Raw genomic sequence first — 19,408 nt, forward strand, 5'->3', positions numbered from 1 at the left:
GCTGTAGCTCAAGTGGTAGAGTGCTCGCCTTGAGCTGAAGAGCTGAGGGACAGCGCCCAGGCCCAGAGTTCAAGCCCCACGACCGGCAAAAAAAAAAAGCATATATTTATATCATACAATGTGAAGTGCATATTTTTACATGAGTTAATCAAGAAAATTAACATATCCATTATGTCATATACATAAGTTTTTGTGTGGTAGGAATATTGAAGATTTAATCTCTTAGCAATTTTCAACTACAATCATGCGTACCTGTAGAATGAGCTATACCCTGAAAATTGTGTCATTAAGTGATTACATAATTGTGCAAACAGCATAGAGTGTATGTGTACAAACTAAGATGGCTACAAAAATCACTAGATGATATACTAAGGGACTATTATTCTATACGCTATTCTTCACTGACCAAAATGGCATTTGTGGTGTGTGACTGCATATTACAACTTATTAACTGTTGTCACCCTGCTATATAATACATCTCCACAAATTACCCATCTTAAACTGACTGGTGTTCAACTTGTTTTTAAAATGTTTTTATTATATTTAAGTAGTTGTACAAAGGAGATACCATTCAACAAAGCAGTTTATGAATACAGTGCATCCTGATCACTGTCACCTATTTCATTATTCTCCCTCATCACATCCAACACCACTCAGTTTTCTTAATTTTTAAAGGATATGCATTGAATTTTATGACTGCATTTCCCCCCCTTCATTTGTCTATCCCCTTCCCCTTGATCCTACCTCCCCTCCACTTTCAAGTACCCATATTCTGTTTATTTTGTTGGACTGTGAGTTAGCCTTTCTAAGGAATTAGACCATTTGGTACATCTGTATACACTCCAACCATTTGATACATTTGTGTACACTCCAAAGTGTTTACTTATATATCTGTAAGTTAATTCTGGCTTCCACATATGAGAGAAAATGTGTCCTTTGTCTATGGGCCTGACTTACTTCCCTTAACATGATTTTGGACTCTTATTGATCCTGGGAGGCTGCTTCCTTATGGTAGTCTTTTTTTTTTTTTCTTTCTTCTTTTCTTTGCAGAGTTGAGGACAGAACTCAGGGCCTTGTACTTGCCAGGCAAGTCCTCCTCCACTTAGCTAAATCCTCAACCTTGATCTGGTAGTCTTTTATCTAGTTAAATGGTAACTGGTTCACATCCTTGTTAAGACAGAAGCAAGATAGAAACAAATAAGTAAATATATGATGGTATGAATGATTACCACTATTATACCAGATAGCCTCTGGAACTAATCTTTCCAAGTGTCATCCAACTTAATGGTGCCTCAACACAATGCTTCACAAATCTTAATATGGACCCGAATTATCTGGAAACCATGTGAACAAGTAAAATCTGAATCAGTGTATTTGGGATTGTGGTCTGTGATTCTGTTTAATTAAAGATTTTTTTTTTTATGTGGTGGGGGTGCCTAAATATGGGGCCTCATGCAAGCTAGGCAAGTGTTCTACCACTGAATATCCTCAGCCCCACAGGTTTTTAAGCAAGGTTAATGCTGCTGGTCTATGAATGTAGCAAGGCATTAGCAAACTATCTAATGACCTACCGTGTTTTTATTTTTATTTTTTGTCAGTTGTGGGGCTTGAACTTGGGGTTTGAGTACTGTCCTTGAGCTCTTTTGCTCAAGGCTAGTGTTCTACCATTTTGAGCCACAGCACCACTTCTGGATTCTTAGAGGTTAATTGGAGATAAAGAGTCTCAAGGACTTTCTTGCCTGGGCTGGCTTTGAACCATGATCTTCTGATCTCTGCCTCCAGAGTAGTGCTGGGATTATAGGTATGAGCTACCAGTGCCTGGCTAACTTTTACATTCTTGGAACCACCTTTGCCTCAGGCTTCTTATTGGAGCAAGACTACTCACACCTGTAATCCTAGCTACTCAGGAGGCTGAGCCCTGAGGATCACGGTTTGATAAAGTCTTCATGGGCAGCAGGAAAGTCCATATGACTTAACCCACCTAAAAACTGGAAGTGTTGCTATAGCTCAAAGTGGTAGAGTGTTAATCTTGAACAAAAAATCTCAGCGATGGTGCCCAGGTCCTGAATTCAAGCCCCACAACTGGCAAAAAATAAAAAATAATCTTATTATCAACTACAGTCATCATGCTGTACAATAGTTCTCTAGAAACTATTCATCCTAATGGACTTGCATTCATTTTGCTAGTTCTACTTAGTAAAACCTACACAGCACAAAAACATTCGGTCCCCTAAAGACCAACAAAGACAAAAAACCCACAGATTTCTAGAACGATGGCAAAAGGACAGTATACGTCATAAATTTCCGTAGCTTTTGTTTTGTTTCCTAGCATTTCCCTACTCACTAGTTAAGATCTGTTACTTACCTCATCAGGGAGATCAAGGATAGTAATATTTTTTGAACGAAACGTGATTTCAAAAGTGATCAGTAAGGTTGTATTTAATGGATACCTATGGAAGACAAGAGTCTAATTACTGCTGAAAAATGGGGCCCAATGAGATCTCAATCAACCCTCTAGACTTCATTTCTGGGCTTTTATTTCTCTAGTAATTAGGAGCAGGAAGTGCTGCATGCTTAACCTTGAGGAGCAGTTGTCTTTTTTTTTTTTAAATCAGGAGACTGAAAGTCCTTTTAGTAAAGGATGAGAATATGAGAAGGTGGCAAACGGGCTGAGAATGATAGCGGAGGTACCCAAAGGTGAACAGGCCCATGTCTCCCTGCTCTAATGGGAAAAGTTTCCCAGAAAGGGTTAGATTTAAGCAGGGTATTATAAGAAAGTCAGCATTTGAATGAAAGAACTGAAACCTCTGGGAACAGAAGAATTACTTTATAGAGGGCAGTGGGGAACAGGGAAGGATTCTGGTAAGGGGAGAGTTGAGGTAAAAGATGACTTACATGATCTATACCATGTGGGTGGGTATGTATAGAGATTTGGGATATGGGAATGAAACTGGAGGTCCAAGATGGGGCCTGGAAGCTGAAGTATTGGTTTGAGATCAGAGTAAAGATTTGATTTTTATTTTTTTACTTATTTTTATTTTATTTTTTGGTTGGTTGTGGGGCTTGAACTCTGGGCCTGGGCACTGTCCCTGCGCTCTTCAGCTCAAGGCTAGCGCTCTACCGCTTGAGCCACAGCGCCACTTCCGGTTTTCTAGTGGTTTCGTGGAGATAAGAGTCTCACAGACTTTCCTGCCCAGACTGGCTTTGACCCAAGATCCTCAGATCTCAGCCTCCAGAGTAGCTAGGATTACAGGTGTGAGCCACCAGCACTTGGCTAAGATTTGATCTTTGATAATGTAAAAAGGAAGGAATTCCAGGTGTTCAACTTAAGAGTATTCTCATAGCTGAGAGGCATGAGTAGGATAAACCACTAAAGGACACAAAGGGAAACAAAGGAAGACAAAGGGAGAAGAGGAACACTCTGCACAAGGTGGAGACTGCTGTGACATCAAAACCTGTAGGTGTCAGCAAATGACACTCCACCAACAAAGGCCAAGCAATGAGCAGCACTATGGAATCCTCTGATACAGTCATTACTAGTTTAGTAGCGCTATGGAATCCTCTGTTGCAGTCACTTCTGATTTAGCATGTGACCTCAGCAGTGCTGGCCAGTACTTCAGCTCCCTTGGCCTGAAATATTTATAATCTTGGAAAGGGTCTAGGCCATCTACTGCTATTCACTCAAGGATTGTCATGGGGCAGGGTATGGGGGAAGGCTCAAGTCTTAGAGAAAAGCAGTATATTTTCCTTTTCTCTTCCCCCCGAGTGCAACCACAGGCTCAGTATGGTGCTCCAAGAACCTGCTTGGTAGCCCCAGGCTGGTCTCACTGCTCCCTGAATGGCTTGTCTATAGCTAAAAGGCAAAAGTGCTATACCTAAAAAAAAAAGTCCACAGGGTCTGCCAAGACCAGGCCAGAGAACTTACCCAAGGGTGATGCTGATATTGGTTGAGCTGCCATTTTCCAGCTTCACAATGGGAGGGACGGTGAGGCTGAAAGTAGATTCTGAAAAGACCCAAGTTGATGACGTGAATTATTCAGTCAGAGAGTACAGGACCATGAGAAACAGGTATGAGGTCCCTGATATATGAACTCATGAACCCTGACTCACTGACAGTCCTATTTTCTAGATGAAACCACCCCTGGTGGTTCCTGCCTATAATCCTAGATAGGAGGCTAAGATCTGAGAATCAAGGTTTGAAGCCAGTGGGGACAGGAAAATCCACGAGATTTTTTTTTTTTTTGTTGGTCGTGGGGCTTGAACTCTGGGCCTGGGCACTGTCCCTGCACTCTTCAGCTCAAGACAAGTGCTCTACTGCTTGAGCCACAGCGCCTCTTCCAGTTTTCTAGTGGTTTATTGGAGATAAGAGTGTCAGGGACTTTCCTGCCCAAGCTGGCTTTGAACCATGATCCTCAGATCTCAGCCCACAAGACCCTTATCTTGAATTAATCACCAGAAAGCCAGAAGTGGAACTGTGGTTCAAGTGAAAGCTAAGCAAGAGTGTGAGGCTCTGAGTTTAAGCCCCAGTACTCACAGTCACACTATCTTACAGATACACACATGCACACACACCAGAAAGAGAGAGGGGAGGGAGAGGGAGGCAGAGGGGTTGGAGGTTTCCATGAGGGGACTAGACCTTCAGACCACTGATTGTGCCTTCCGTATCTACTGCCAGACAGTGAAGATGATGCTGGCATCATCTCTTTCTCCTGACAGACTCTGAGAACTTGCTACCCAATTACTCAGAGAGTCTAAGAACCATAGAACCCAGAAATTATCACAAAGGAATTCAAGCCACCATCTGGTTCTGTATATGGTGAACCACCTATTTAGACAGATAGCACAGAGGTCTTCCCTATTTGTGGGGCCCAAAATAGCACAAAGAATTGATTCAATCCATTCTTGCATTTTCAGAGATGCACAGGTCCAGCTAACATGTTTCTAAATAGCCTTTTGGGTTCCTCTCCTGACCTACCCAACCAATGTATGATCTTTCTGTATGTCTATCTGGAGACTGGAGGAGAATGACAAACATACAGTTTCACTATCAGGGGCTTATTGACATTAAGGTGTTAGCTTGAGACAAAGAGGCCTTCAGGATGATGGGGGAACAAGTTTGGCCTTAGGAAACTAACTTGGGAGTCTGGAGGTATGAGCCAGTAGAAGAGTGTATGATTAGAATACATGGTGAGAAGGAAGAAGAGGAAGACAAAGAACAAAAAGAAGAGGAGAAAGGAGGGAAGGAAGAACAGAAGGAAGATGAGCGAGGGAAAAAAAGCAGATAGAAAAAAGTGTATCACTGGATATGGAGGTGCCAGACTTGAATGAAAGAAAAAGAAAATAGCTAAGGGAGAGCGAGGGGCCCTGTGTTCAAAACTCAGCACAAAAATAAGAACAACAGGGGCTGGGAAGTTGGCTCAGTGGTAGAGCGCTTGCCTTGTATGCATGAGGCCCTGGGTTCGATTCCTCAGCACCCCATAAGCAAAAAGAAAAAAGCCGGAAGTGGCACTGTGGCTCGAGTGGTAGAATGTTAGCCTTGAGCTGAAGAGCTGAGGGACAGAGCCCAGGCCCAGAGTGCAGGCCCCATGACCGGACCAAAAAAAAAAAAAAATGAAATAAGAACAACAACAACAACAAAATCCCCCAAGCCCCAAATAAAAAAAAAAAATCAAAGGAAAAAAGTGGACAACATATTGTTAGGTGAAATGACTACGAACATCCTTGTAACTGAACAGAACTATTAGTTTGAGCTATTCCTGTGTTCTTTCAGTAACCCATTTCCCACTTCTTGTCCCCTTCCCATGTGTGATAAAAGCCCCATGCCAAACCTGCCAATCTCATGTTCCCTGCTTCCTTGTTTTTGGGATTACACATAGCCTAGAGAACCCAACGCCTTACAAGGGGTAGAGTCTGCAGATAGGGCTCAGCTTTTATCTGCCCAAACCCCTTACAGGCAGAAGATGAAGAAATGAGATGTGAAATTTTAAGATGCTCAGGTTGGAAGGAAACTTGAAAGTTACCTAATTCAACCTCCTTCCTTCTTTCTTTCTCTTTCTCTCTTTTTCTTTCTTTTTTGCTTTCTTTCTTTCTCTCTCTCTCTATACATATATATGTATATATATTTTCTTTTTTTCACAAAGTTGACAAACCATTTAAAAACTTACCACAATTCGTTATGAGATTCAGGGGAAAAAGGATAAAAATAAGCAGCAAATTCCTTATCATGTTCTCTGATTTCTTAGAACTAGAAGAAAAACAAACAGCAAGCAAAATTCATGTTAAGGTTGAAATCAACTCAGCTCCAAGTGGATAATATACCACCTGGAACCACAACAATAAGACAGCTCATAAAAGACTTGCAACTGGGCGCCAGTAGCTCATGCCTATAATCCTAGCTACTCAGGAGTCCGAATCTGAGGATCAAGGTTCAAAGTCAGCCTGGGCAGGAAAGTCCATGAGACTTACATCAATTAACCACAAAGAAGCTAGGAGTAAAGCTATGGTTCATGTGGTAGAGCTGTAGCTTTGCACATGTACACACATGTGCGCGTGTGTGCGTGCGCGCGAGCTCAGGGACAGCACCCAGGCCCTGAGTTCAAGCTCCAGGGCTGGCAGAAAAAGAAAAAAAAAAAGACTTTCACATCTCTGACCTCAAAGATTTGACATCATAGTGTCAGAAAAGGGGACATCCAGAAAGGGCTTATCTTTCTTTGATACATAGGAAAACCAGTTCAGAGAAGCTAAGTGGGTTGTGCAAAGTCCTATTCTGAGGAAGTCAACACAAGCCTTATCTTTTCCCCTCAATTGCCTTTTGTAACCTAGTTAACACAATGCAGTTTTGTGTTAAAAATTTTTTTTAAATTAATCAATCAATACTTTAACTAAAATAAAGGTGAAATGTGATTATAAAAAAATTTAAGTTAATATTAGGGAAATGAACCCTAAGATATGTATTCAAATGTTTTTTTCTTTCATGGGATTGTTTCTAACATATTTATAAGATTATTTCTTTGTTGCTTTGTATGTCCCCCTGCTTTCACTGTATTTGATGTTGGTATAATTTGTGGAGGGGAAGGGGAAAAACAAATCGTTGAAATAGGGATACAGGTGGACCCATTGCAACAATGATGTACAAGTCGTTATGTAGAAAATGAACTTTACAACTTTGGTGCTGGGGGGGAGGATTAGGGAGGGGAGGATGGGATGGGAAGGGGAAACAAAGGAGGAGGCTACAATGCTTGATAAGAAATGTACTCATTATCTTGCCCATGTAATTGTAACCCCTCTGTACAGTATTTTCACAATAATTTTTTTTTAAATTAGTATCACTTCCCTAAAACATCTGTCATTTTACTGAGAGCAAAACATGGAAAATGAAACTGGGTCAGCAAAAGTCCCTCAATGCCAAAGGATGAGACACTCTGGACAGACAGAAAAGCATTAACCAGTAAGTTGATCTTAATGCTGAAAAAATTCAGATTTGATATCACATACGACTAACGGCTGGTGGAAGCTACAAGGCAGAAACAGAGCACTTCATCCATTATGATATGGTGACAAAAACCCCACTGTAGAAATAGATGAGTAAATTATTCAATGTTAGTTTCTATCTGCTTAAAGTTTTGTTTCATTATCAAATTCCAAAAAATATGATTGTACGCTGAGTTCACTCAAAAGTCATGCTATCATTGATTTACTTTACCTTTTCTATATCTATTTTACAAATTTAAAACATTTTAATGATTTCACAGATCCGTTTTGAAAAAGTATTTGAAAACTGAATGCATTTAGTCAAATTACAACTTATTTCACTTAAAAGGAAATTATGTCAAAGAAAAGGAAATTGCCTCAAAATCTAAGAGATAAATTTTAATTCCCTGAGATAAGTTACTATCTAGTTTGAAGTTTTACAAATAAACATTATTGACCTAGCAGTGTTGATTTACATTTTCTTCAACAACTAAATTTCAACATTTTTCGTTAGTGGCTATCTTAATTATTGTGATATTTTCTGTAACTAATATGCTGACATAATTTTCCCATTAGGAATTTGTGTATTTATTTATTATTTTGATGAGGTTATCTTGTATTCACCACAGGCAATATTTTTTTTTTTCAGGTAAGGGGTAGGTTTTTCATCGTTCTGGCTGGCACCAGGCCATCTTGGTCCTCCACGTGGTGGGAAAAGGGCTGGGATAAAGAGCTGGGAGAGCTGGGAAAGAGGGAGAAAAGAGCTAGAAAAGAGAGAAAAGAGCTAGAAAAGAGAGCGTCTGGGAAAGGTGGGAAAGAGATAGCTAGGAAAGAGAAGGGAGCCGGGAAAAAGAAGAGAAGGAAAGAGCTAGAAAAGAGCAGAGAGAGCAGAGAGAGAGAGAGCAGAGAGACTACCACAGGCAATATTTTAACAGTTTGTAGCTGTTCCTTTTGCTTTATGTTGTTGTTTTAAGCTTTTGTTATCCAACTTTAAAAGCTAAAAAAAAAACCCAAAACAACCACTGAGCACTTCATTGTGACAATAGGCTCCTCAGGTGCCCCCCCCCCTCCCCGTGAAGCTTAAACTCAGGGTTTGGACACTGTCCTTGAGCTTCTTTATACTCAAGGTGGGCCCGCTACCATTTGAGCCACAGTGCCAATCCGGTTTTTGAGTAGTTAATTGGAGACAGTCTCTTGGGGATTTTCTGCCAGGTCTGGCTTCGAACCATGATCCTCAGATCTCACCCTGCTGAGTAGCTAGGATTACAGGTGTGAGCCATGGACGACCAGCAGATGTACTTTTTTTCTGCTGTAAGTTTTAACTCTCTTCCAGGTCTCACTCAGGTATCAACAGTTTCAAGAACCTCTGCCACTCCTCCCTCCCCTCCTGGGAGCAGCCTGGATGCAGATGCCTCCAGTGGCTACCTTCCTGTCACAAAGGAGAGGTATGTCTGTCCCACCATCTGGAACTTTCTGGACAGGTAACAACAAACGTGGCAAGGAATGTGTGGCTGGAGACAGGCTGGGCAGGTTCCAACGTGGGCATACATTTATTTGTTGTGGGATTTTTGGATGCTACTTAAGTTCCCGACTTCCTAATGGGACAACAGGAATGAATTTAAATGAGATGTAAGGCTTGCATTTTCAAAAGAAACTAAAATCAGCTCTTGGCATATGAAAAAAAAAAGGTAAGATTTTACAGTGGTTTAGGGCTCCCAAGAGTCATAAAACATACATACAGCTTATCAGCTGTATTAAAGTTTCAAGGCGGTGGATGATGGGATGATGTAATGTGATCGTTACTATAGCCCAGCATACTTACCAAGGAATCACACGGCATTGATTAACACTTTCCTCAGTACAGGGCCCAGGTGTCCTCCAGTCTAAGAACCCAAGAGGGCGGGGGGGGGGGGAGGCGTCTCCTCCTGCCTAGTTCCCTGGAGCCCAGCACTGGACAAGTCAGCAGGAGCTCCAGGGAATGGTCCTCTGGGGATCTCGCCTTTCCAAAACAACGTGCATACTCTCCAACCCAGCTTCAGGAGGCAACGCAGCAGGAAGCGAGGAGAGCCACCCACATCACCCGGGCATCCCGGCCAGTGTTCCCGCCTTCATGCACCGTCACCCAGACCCTTCAGCCCAGGGCTGTCCAGGCGTCTGGGCGTGGAGTGGTCGTCGGTGCCACTGGAGTCCAGGGGCGGCGGAGCGGAGCTTGACCGGCAGCAGGCTGTCCCACCGAAGCGTGAGGCCAGTCTCTGGGTCTCAAGGGTCTGCTCGGGAAACTGTGGGGGAGACCCTGGGGCCGCGCCTTTGCTCACCTGACAGCCTCCCGGGCTCGGGGACCGATCTCACCGGACGCAGAAACCTCGCGCCAGAGGTAGCTTCGGAGTGCACGGAGATGCCCCCGGCCGGGTGGTCTTGTGTCGGGGCGGGCCCGCGGTCACCTGACCGGCGCCACCTGACTCCTGGAGGCCGAGCTCCGCGCGAGGCACCCTGGGAGTTGTAGTTTTCACGGGTCTGTTTTAGCGGGACAGAGTAAGGCAGGAAGGAAGGGCACTGGCGCCAGCGCAGGGACAAGGGCTCAGTTATGAGAATAGTCGAGCCACGACTAGGGACAAAGGATCTCGGAGCCTCTTTCCCCAAGTGGTGAAATCAGAGTTCGTTTGGGGTGAGAGGCCCAGACAGCACTAGGTGGTCCCGGAACCTTAGCCTTACTGGGCGGGTCCTTCTGGGTCCCGCCTCCTCCCTGCTTTCCACCTATCCCCGAAACCCGTGGCGGGCGTCCTCTTCTCTCGACCAATGGTAAGGCGAGAGCCCGCCATATTGAATGTGGGTGAGAGGCGTCGGGTAGCTTTCCCCGTGCCTCGCTGCGGGGTGAAGGGTGCTGCGCTACCGCTCGCTACCCGGGCTGCCTGGGTTCCCGCTGCCATGGCCGTGCGGCCCGTCACTCTCGGCCTCGACCTGGGCACCACGTCTGTGAAGGCAGCCCTTTTGGAGGCTGCACCCGGCCATCCATCCGGGTTCCTGGTACTGGCGAGCTGCGCCCGGGCAGCGCGGGCGGAGGTCGAGTGCGTGGCTGCCGGGTCCCAGGTGAGGAGCACCCGGACCCGCCGCCCCGGGGCCTTTCGACGCCCTCCTCCGTGAGGCCTTCCTGCCACACTCTCCCGCTGGGGCTCCCCCCCCCCCCGCCCTCGCCTGTTTGCCGTCCTCCTGCGTTGTCTCCTCCTGAGGCTTGGCTGCCTGCCGCAGCCCCGCTCCGAGCCTGCCACCTGTTGTCAATGGGCTCCCTGCTCGGTGGCAGCACCCCACTTGTGGCGCTGGCTTCCAGTACTCTCTGCCCTCTACTTTCTGTACCTTGGCTTCGAGGAATCGCCCTCCTGTGCGTGTAGAATGACCACAGGCCTCTCCTACCCTGGCTGTACGCTGCAGCTCATGTCTGCCCTATGTCCATAGTTCAAGGGTCAGTTTGTTCCCTGGGAGTTATCTTCAGCAAATCTGATGCAGAATCAGGCCTAACAGGCTCCTTTCATTCCTTAGAACCGAATATAACCGCAACTAACACTCACTTGATTAGCCAAAGTCTGTCAGCTCCAAAAACAGACACTCTGGAGGAAAGACCAGAACTGGTAGGAAGACACAGATAAGTGGATTAAAATACTGATTTTTAAAAAGATCCATAATTATACATCACAACCAGTGGCTTGTGAAGCCAGGAGAGATGCGGGTGGGTTCAGAAAGGATTTCAGTCCTCACAAATGGGGACCCTGCAAAAGTAACTCTATACAACCAATTAACGATAGAAATGAATACCAGGGAACTTTCCGTGTAACCTTTGGTTGTTTTCTGGGCCTCAGCTTATTCTCTTGAGTTGAAATAGGTGACCTTTAAGTCCTCTTCCAGCCACAAATTGGCATTTTCGGGGCCGAGCCCTACCCCCAAGAGCTTTGTTTTTCCTAAGCTCTTGTGGACTCAGTTCTTTAGGGTTCAGAATCCATCTTTCTGGGAAACATTTCAGAGGATAAAGATTTGAAGAACACTTTGCATTTTGAGAGAGGCTTTTAAAAGTACTCTGGTTGGGGCCTTGGTATTTTAGAGTGATTTATTTCACTTTAGGGACTGTGAAATGGAGGTAAAGTTGATTCTGACCTTGTGGAGGTGAGTAGCTGAACTGGGATTACAGGACAGTAACTTCAGGCACTGGACTGCCTCCCTCTCTCCCCCCTCTCCCCCCATCTCTCTTCCTTCCTCTCCCTTCCTCCCAATTCTAGGGTTCAATCCATGCATGTTAGACAAGTGCTTTCTGCTCTGCTCTGTTGTAGAGTTACATACCCAGTCCAGGATCACTTTTTTTTTTTTGGTGCTAGTCTTTGAGCTTGAACTCAGGCCCAGGGTGCTGTCCCTGAGCCTCTTCTACTCAAGGCTGTTACTCTACCACTTGAGCCACAGTTCCATCTCCATCTTTTTGGAGTTTTAATTTGAACTCTGATTCTCAGATCACAGCCTCCTGAGTAACTAGGAATACAGGCATGAGCCATTGGTGCCTGGTTTACAGGCAAGCTGTTTCTGTTTGCAGGTACACCCAGCATGTCACACCTGCCCAATGAAGGGTATGGGGGTAGCAGTAATTATCTGTCTCCCTTTATACTTATTTATGACAAACAACATTGTGATTTCATCTATGGCAGGTTTCTCAACCTTGGCACTGTTGACATTTGGGCTGTTGACATTTGGTTGTAGGTACTATCTTGTGTAGGTTGTTTAGCAGTAACTCCAACCTTAGCCCATTAGGTGCTAGTGGCATTTTCCCCTTCCAGATGTGATAACCAAAAATAAGTCCTTATTGTGAAATGTCCCCTAAGAACTAAATCACCCCAAGTAGAAATACCATCTATAGGAATACCAGATGGCTAAGCTCTTTGCTCGTGTATGCTCATCCTTTTCACTCACGATTAGTACTGTGTATACGAAGATTAAACTTGGCAGAGATTCAGATGATCAAGTTTGTAGGTTTTTGCAATTTAAGATAAATCTTTTTTCCCTTTTCTTTCTTTGTTGATCCTTCCACCCACCCTCCCTCCTCCTTTAGGAGTAAGGTTCTGCTATATAACCTAGGCTGGTTCCTACCTCAGTCTCTGGAACACTGGAATCAAAACTATGTGTCCTGGATAGTTAGAGCTAAGGTTGTGGATTGGTAAGAATAATTTACCAAGACAGGAGAATAGAAGGAGCAAAGGTTTATTAGGACACCTGTACAAGAGAGACAGGATGGGGAGCTAGCTAAAGGAGCATAGCACTACTGCTGTTGGTGCTGCTCCTTCTGTATAAGTATAGACTTAGGGACAGGGCTAGTGGGGATTTTATTCCTTCTTTAGACCATACTTTAAAAATTTGAGGCCATGGGCACCGCTTGCACTCTCCTGTTTCATATCTGCATTCTGTCTGTCCCATTTCTCAGGCTTGATTCCCTCCTTCATTTCACATGCTTGTTTTGAAGCACTAGGCTCACTTGTTTCACCTGGACCTTGGTATTTGTCTGAATGTCCCCTTAAATGGGGACTTCGTTCACATTGTGTGCCATTACACCTGGCTAAAATACAAAAGAGTCTTAAGGAAAGCTCAATGATCCTGTCTCAACTTATTTGTCTTCTGGGTTTCAATCTCTTCAGCTATAAACAAAGGGTTTAGGAATGAGAGTATGTGAGTGCCTTAATTATTTTTTCAAGTCTAAAATTCTAGGGTTTGATCTGGATATAGGGTGATATTTTGAACTAAGAAATAATGGCAAGAGTTGTCCTATCATGCAGTGGGCGTGTGTGTACTTTCTGTTCCTCTGACCACACTGCTGAAACTGGAACTGCCTGCCTGCCACACAGTACTTCATCTTCACTCCTATCTTTCCTGTTTCCCTAGTCTGTATGCTTCATTCTCACAACTTACCTACCCTCAGGCTCCTTTTAACTATGGCTGATTTGTTCTGAGATGATATATGATGATCTGTCCATGTGAATACTCTTTACTACCTTCTAATACAAGTGCAAGACACAAATGTGAGCCATTTGTGCAATTTTTTGAGTAGTCACATTTAAGTAAAAGGAAGTCAGGTGTGGTGGCAGATACCTGTAGTCCCAGCTGCTTGGGAGGCAGGGGTAGGACCCTTGAGGTCTGAATCCCTAGGCAAAAGCAGGAGACCCTATCTGGAAAACAAACAAACAAATCCAAGACTGCCCCCTCACCTCCTAACCTAAAAGTACCACCTAAAACTAAAAGCAAAAAACCCCTGGGGGTATGGCTGAAGTAGTAGAGTACTTGCCTAGCAAATGTGAAGGCATGGGTTCAAATTCTAGTACTGAGAAAAAAAGTAAAAGGAAACAGTTGAAATTAATTTTATCATATATTTTATATAATGCAATATATTATCATTTTGGCATGTAGTGACCAATAGACTGACAGAAGTTTATCAATGAGCTGGGAGCCAGTGGTTCATGCCTGTAATCCTAGCTACTCAGGAGGCTGAGATCTGAGGATCACAGTTCAAAGTAAGTCCCTGAGACCCTTATCTCTAATAAACCATAAGAAAACCAGAAGTGGCACTGTGGCTCAAGTGATAGAGCACTCACCTTGGACTGAAGAGCTGAGAGACAGTGCCCAGGCCCAGAGTTCAAGCCCTACAACTGAAAAAAAAATTATTAACAAGACACTTAGTATCCTTTATTTTTCCCATACAAACTCTAAACCTGTATATGTTTCATGCCTATACCTCTCAATTCAGACTAGCTGTACATGGCTGATGACTGCTATATTGGACAGTGGAGGTCCACTTGCCCAGTCTTCTTTTTTCCTCTTTGGGAATCATGTGTGGCCTGGTGGCTCCTCTGTGCTTGTTTGTCTTGAGTGCTGTTGTTCAGGACAACTCCTGAACACCTGCTGTTATCCTTCCCATATATAAAGAATCCTTGTCTTGGACTGGGAAGATGGCTAAGTGGTAGAGCGCTTGCCTTACATGCATGAGGCCCTGGGTTTGATTCCTCAGCACCATATAAGCAAAAAGAAAAAAGCCAAAGTGGAGCTGTGGCTCAAGTGGTAGAACGCCAGCCTTGAGCTGAAGAGTTGAGGGACAACACCCAGGCCCAGAGTTCAGGCCCCATGACTGGACGCCCCCCTCACCCCCAAAAAAAATCCTTGTCTTGATGTGGGCTGCCTCCTCAGGAAATGCTGTTCTGTCTCTGCACACCACTCACCCACAAACACACACACACACACCCCTTCCTCTTTGTTCTACACACACATACACACACACACACCACACACCCCTTCCTCTTTGTTCCTTATTTCATTCTCCTTAGAAGCAGAGAATGCTCTCTCTGCATACACCACATACACCCCTCCCTTTCTCTTTGTTCTACACACACACACACACACACACACACACACACCACACACACACACACACCACACAGCCCTTCTTCTTTGTTCCTTATTTCATGCTCCTTAGAAGCAGAGAATGCTCTCTGCACACACCACATACACCCCTCCCTTTCTCTTTGTTCTACACACACACACACCACACACCCCTTCTTCTTTGATCCTTATTTCATGCTCCTTAGAAGCAGAGAATGCTCTGCAAAGCTAACAGGTTTGCTCCTGGGAGGGAAAAGGTGCACTCCCTGGAGGGAACCAGGATCTCCAGGACTCTGGATGTTTCTAGGCCGCAAGCCTTTTTCCTTCCCCATAGAATCAGCATTTGTTGAGAGTTGTGCCATATTTCTTACTGGTTTCTGAGTTGTCTGTGGATCCCTTTGGTTGGTAAAAGCTAGTTTCTTTTGTGCCTTGAGGTAATTTTTATTTTTCAGAAATAGCTTGTTTTGGCTGAAATAAAAATAAGTAGTAGAACCCCAGCTCCTATATAAGCTTTTAAATTTAGCTTATAAAGATTGTTCTATTAATAAATAGCATTAGGGGGCTGGGAATGTGGCTCAGCCATAGAGTGCTTGCCTTGCATGCATGAGGCCCTGGGTTCCATTCCTCAGTACCACATAAACAGAAAAGGCTGGAAGTGGCACTGTGGCTCAAGTGGTAGAGCGCTAGCCTTGCGCTGAAGAACTCAGGGATAGTGCCCAGGCCTAGATTTCAAGCCCAACGACTACCACCACCACCAACACCAACACCAACAACCAAAACAAAAAGCAAGGGCTGGGAATGTGACTTAGTGGTAGAGTGCTTGCCTCGCATGCATGAAGCCCTGGGTTCAATTCCTCAGTACCACATAAACAGAAAAAGCCAGAAGTGATGCTGTGGCTCAAGTGGTAGAGTGCTAGCCTGGAGCAAAAGAAGCTCAGGGACAGTGCCCAGGCCCTGAGTTCAAACCCCAGTACTGGCAAAAAAAAAGGAAGAAAGAAATCTAATACCAAAATCCAAAACAAAATGAAAACTAAAAGAAAGAGAAATGCTGAGTGTGTAACTTGTAGTAGAGCGCTCTTGCCTAGCATGCTTAACTTCATGGGTTTGATTCCTGAGACCCCAATGTGACAGAACAAAAATCTGAAGCCGGGCGCTGGTGGCTCATGCCTGTAATTCTAGCTACTCAGGAGGCTGAGATCTGAGGATCGTGGTTCAAAGCCAGCCCAGGCAGGAAAGTCCCTGAGACTCTGATCTCCTAGAAACCACTAGAAAACGGAAGTGGCGCTGTGGCTCAAGCGGTAGAGTGCTTGCCTTGAGCTGAAGAGGGCAAGGACAGCGCCCAAGCCCAGAGTTCAAGCTGCATGACCTTCAACCCCTCCCCCAAGCCCCCCAAAATCTCGGTGTTTTGTATTTTTGGTTTGCATTTTTGTAGTGCTACAGATCAAACCCAGAGTAGGCAAGTGCTTTAACTTTGAGATATAACACTGCCTCCTCAGATATTTTAAACAGCAGTTATACATTTAATCTATTTTTGCAGAGGTACTTGTACTTTGTCAATTCAAACTCACACTGGGATTGCAGTTTGGAAGGCACACCTTCTGCTAGATCTGAATCACTTCCAAAGAAGATAGGGAAAGGAGTTCCAAAGGGCAAGTAATACAAAGCAATACAAATTACGTTGTGGGGAATTTCTGTTGCAATTGAAAAAGAACAGTTGTTGAAGATAAACAATGTATATATTTAGTAAAAAAAAGTTTTTGTTTTTTTTTTTCCCTGGTAGTGGGGCCTAAACTCTGGGCCTGGGCGCTGTCCCTCAGCTCTTCAGCTCAAGGCTAGCGCTCTACCACTTGAGCCACAGCGCCACTTTCGGCTTTTTTCTTTTTGCTTATGTGGTGCTGAGGAATCGAACCCAGGGCCTCTTGCATGCAAGGCAAGCGCTCTACCACTGAGCCACCTTCCCAGCCCTAAAAAAAAGTTTGCATACCAAGAATCTAATAGTCTGTATATGTGTCGCCAGCCTCCTGGAAACTGTCTGCTCTAGAATTTGCAGTCAAAAGGACAATTGAGCCTGGTGCTGGTGGCTCACACATCTGTAAGCTATTCAGTAGGCTGAGATCTTGAGGATAGAGGTTTGAAGCCAGCTTGAGCTGGAAAGACTGTGGGACTCATCTGCAATTAACCACCAAAACCAAAAGTGAAGCTGTGGCCCAAGTGGTAGAGTACCAGCCTTATTAAAAAAAAAAAAGGGTCAGGTATACCACCCAGGCCCTGAACTCAAGCCTAAGTACCAGCATACACACACCTACACAAAAGGACATTGGTCATCAGTTAAATTTCAGGCAGCAGTTATACCTAAGGCCTGTTTCCTGATGGCCTACTGGCTGTTTTGAAGAGCTTTCTGTGTTTTATCATTATGATTTTTCCTTTTATTTTCACAAATTGACTTAAATATTTTTACAATACTGTTGTTTTGAGGATAGAACCTGGGGTCTTGAGAATGTTAAACAAGTATTCTACTACTGAGCTTCATCTTAGCCCCAAAATACTTAAGTTTTATAAGTCAAATAAATATATGCCAATAAAACTTTAAAAATGTTTTTATATGTTTCACATATTTTTGTAAATGGAACAGTTACTTAAATATGTATACTACCTTAAAATACTAAGTACTTCCATGACAACTATAAATATTAATGGCACAGGTATGATTCTTTTAAATATGCATATATATTTATTTTCTGATTCTCCTACTTGGAAATTTAGTTATTCACAAAGGAAAAATTCTGTCTTGTATTCCCAAGTGAATATTTTTTTGATGGCCTTTTTTTTTTTTTTTTTTGCTAGTCCAGGGGCTTAAACTCAGATCCTGGGCACTGTCCCCGAGCTTCTTTTGTTAAAGGCTAGCACTGTACCACTTGAGCCACAGTTCAACTTCTGGCTTTTTTGGTAACTAATTGGAGATAAGAGTCTCACATACTTTCCTGCCCAAGCTGGCTTTGAACTTTGATCCTCGATCTTAACCAGTGAGCCACTGGTACCCAGCTTTTTTTTTTTTTTAAAGAAAACTTGGCAGAGCTTTATTAAGTAAGTAAGCAGACAGACAAAAAGCAGACAAACACACAGAGAAAGGGAGGGGCACACTCTTAACAGAGTGTAGGTGCTCTCAGGGAGAGACATGGGGTGCTCTCAACTTTGAAGCCTTTTAATTTCTTTTAGATCAAATCATTCAGTATACAAAAAACAATACCATGTTTGAAGGTATTGGGAAGATGTTGCTAAGAAAGGCCCAAAGGACTAAAGCACTTCAGGGTGAGCTCTAGTTGTAGGCCTTCCTGGAATGGGGTGCAAAGTTTCTAATAGGGACTTAATATTTTAAGGATGAGGAGGCCACAGAGCCTGGATTTTTTTTGTTTCGTCATTACCTGTTTGGAGTCAGTCTGTGACTCCCATCCATTGATTGGAATTGGTTTCTTTCCCTCTCCCTCTCTGTTTCTTTCCCCCCCTCCCTCCATCACTCCATCCCTCTCTCTCTTTCTCTCTCTCTCTCTCTCCCCCCTTCCCCCCAACTCTTCCTCTTTTCCCCTATTCCCCTTTCCCCCTCCCTCTTTCTTTTTCCTTTCCCTTGTCTTTCTCTTTCTCTCCTCCTCTCTCCTCTTTTCAATTTTTATTTTTTGTGACCCTGGTTCAATGAGCAGGGCAATCTACCCTCCAGGAAACTCCCTAATCTTACCTACCCATGCCCACTGTTTCTTGTTCTTTTTCCAGGGTCGGGAGCAGAATGTGAGTAGAATCATCCAGGCCCTAAACGAATGCCTTGCTGCCCTTCCCAAGCATCAGCTCCAGAGAGTTGGGGCCATTGGAGTGTCTGGACAGATGCATGGTATAGTGTTTTGGAAAACAGGCCAAGGTATGCTGGACTGTGGGATGATCACGTGCCACTGACAGAAACAGACTGAGAACAAGGGCTCTGTGAGGAGTGTCTTCTAATGACACAAGAGAGTAGTGCTTTGGCTCTTTAGAATGAAGTAACATGGTATTTCCTTGACTTTTGGGTACATTTTTTTTCTGCTTCAAATGTGTAATAAAGAAGTGAACTGTGACTGGGAAGTTGGCTCAGTGGTAGAGTGCTTGCTTTGCATGCATGAGGCCCTGGGTTCAACTCCTCAGCACTACATAAGCAGAAAATTCCAGAAGTGGCGCTGTGGCTCAAGTGGTAGGGTGCTAGCCTAGCCTTGAGCTGAAGAGCTGAGAGACAGCACTCAGGCCCAGAGTTCAGCCCCCACAACCAAAAAAAAAAAAAAAGAAAGTGAACTGTCCACACACAATGTGATCAAAAGGGAGGCTTTTCTGATTTTTCTGTATAGTACAGTGAAGTGGATTTTCTGAACTTTTTCTTCATTGTACCAGTGTTTTAAAACAAGAAGTTAGCTGTAACTAGGAGATGCCAAGATACAGAGGAAACTCTTTGGAATAAGTTCTTTGTTCTTTATATAATCACAAGGATTTATGACTTCAATTCCAAGAAGTAACTCATTATTATTAC

The 19,408-nt window shown here is 43.9% G+C and overlaps 2 protein-coding genes across 5 annotated transcripts in view; one reads left to right on the top strand and one right to left on the bottom strand.

Annotated features, from left to right (window-relative positions):
• Ctns (cystinosin, lysosomal cystine transporter) overlaps positions 1-9,910 on the bottom strand; it is a 20,263-nt gene extending 10,353 nt beyond the window's left edge. For 3 of the 4 annotated variants that reach the window (XM_013013347.1, XM_013013344.1, XM_013013346.1), the window contains exons 1-4: positions 9,786-9,910; positions 6,165-6,244; positions 3,926-4,004; positions 2,366-2,450 (exon numbers count right to left, since the gene is read on the bottom strand). In XM_013013347.1, the coding sequence (XP_012868801.1) occupies positions 2,366-2,450; positions 3,926-4,004; positions 6,165-6,225 (225 nt within the window). In that variant the 5' untranslated portion in view covers positions 6,226-6,244; positions 9,786-9,910. Of the gene's footprint in view, positions 1-2,365; positions 2,451-3,925; positions 4,005-6,164; positions 6,245-9,292; positions 9,588-9,785 lie in introns of those variants that run through there. The other variant, XM_013013345.1, reaches the window with a different exon arrangement.
• A 403-nt stretch (positions 9,911-10,313) lies between these two features.
• Shpk (sedoheptulokinase) overlaps positions 10,314-19,408 on the top strand; it is a 31,334-nt gene continuing 22,239 nt past the window's right edge. The window contains exons 1-2 of the mRNA XM_013013463.1: positions 10,314-10,557; positions 18,631-18,772. Of these exons, the coding sequence (XP_012868917.1) occupies positions 10,396-10,557; positions 18,631-18,772 (304 nt within the window). The 5' untranslated portion in view covers positions 10,314-10,395. The remainder of the gene's footprint in view (positions 10,558-18,630; positions 18,773-19,408) is intronic.

Source organism: Dipodomys ordii, unplaced genomic scaffold (assembly GCF_000151885.1).
Source record: "Dipodomys ordii isolate 6190 unplaced genomic scaffold, Dord_2.0 Scaffold19, whole genome shotgun sequence".
Lineage (NCBI taxonomy): Eukaryota > Metazoa > Chordata > Mammalia > Rodentia > Heteromyidae > Dipodomys > Dipodomys ordii.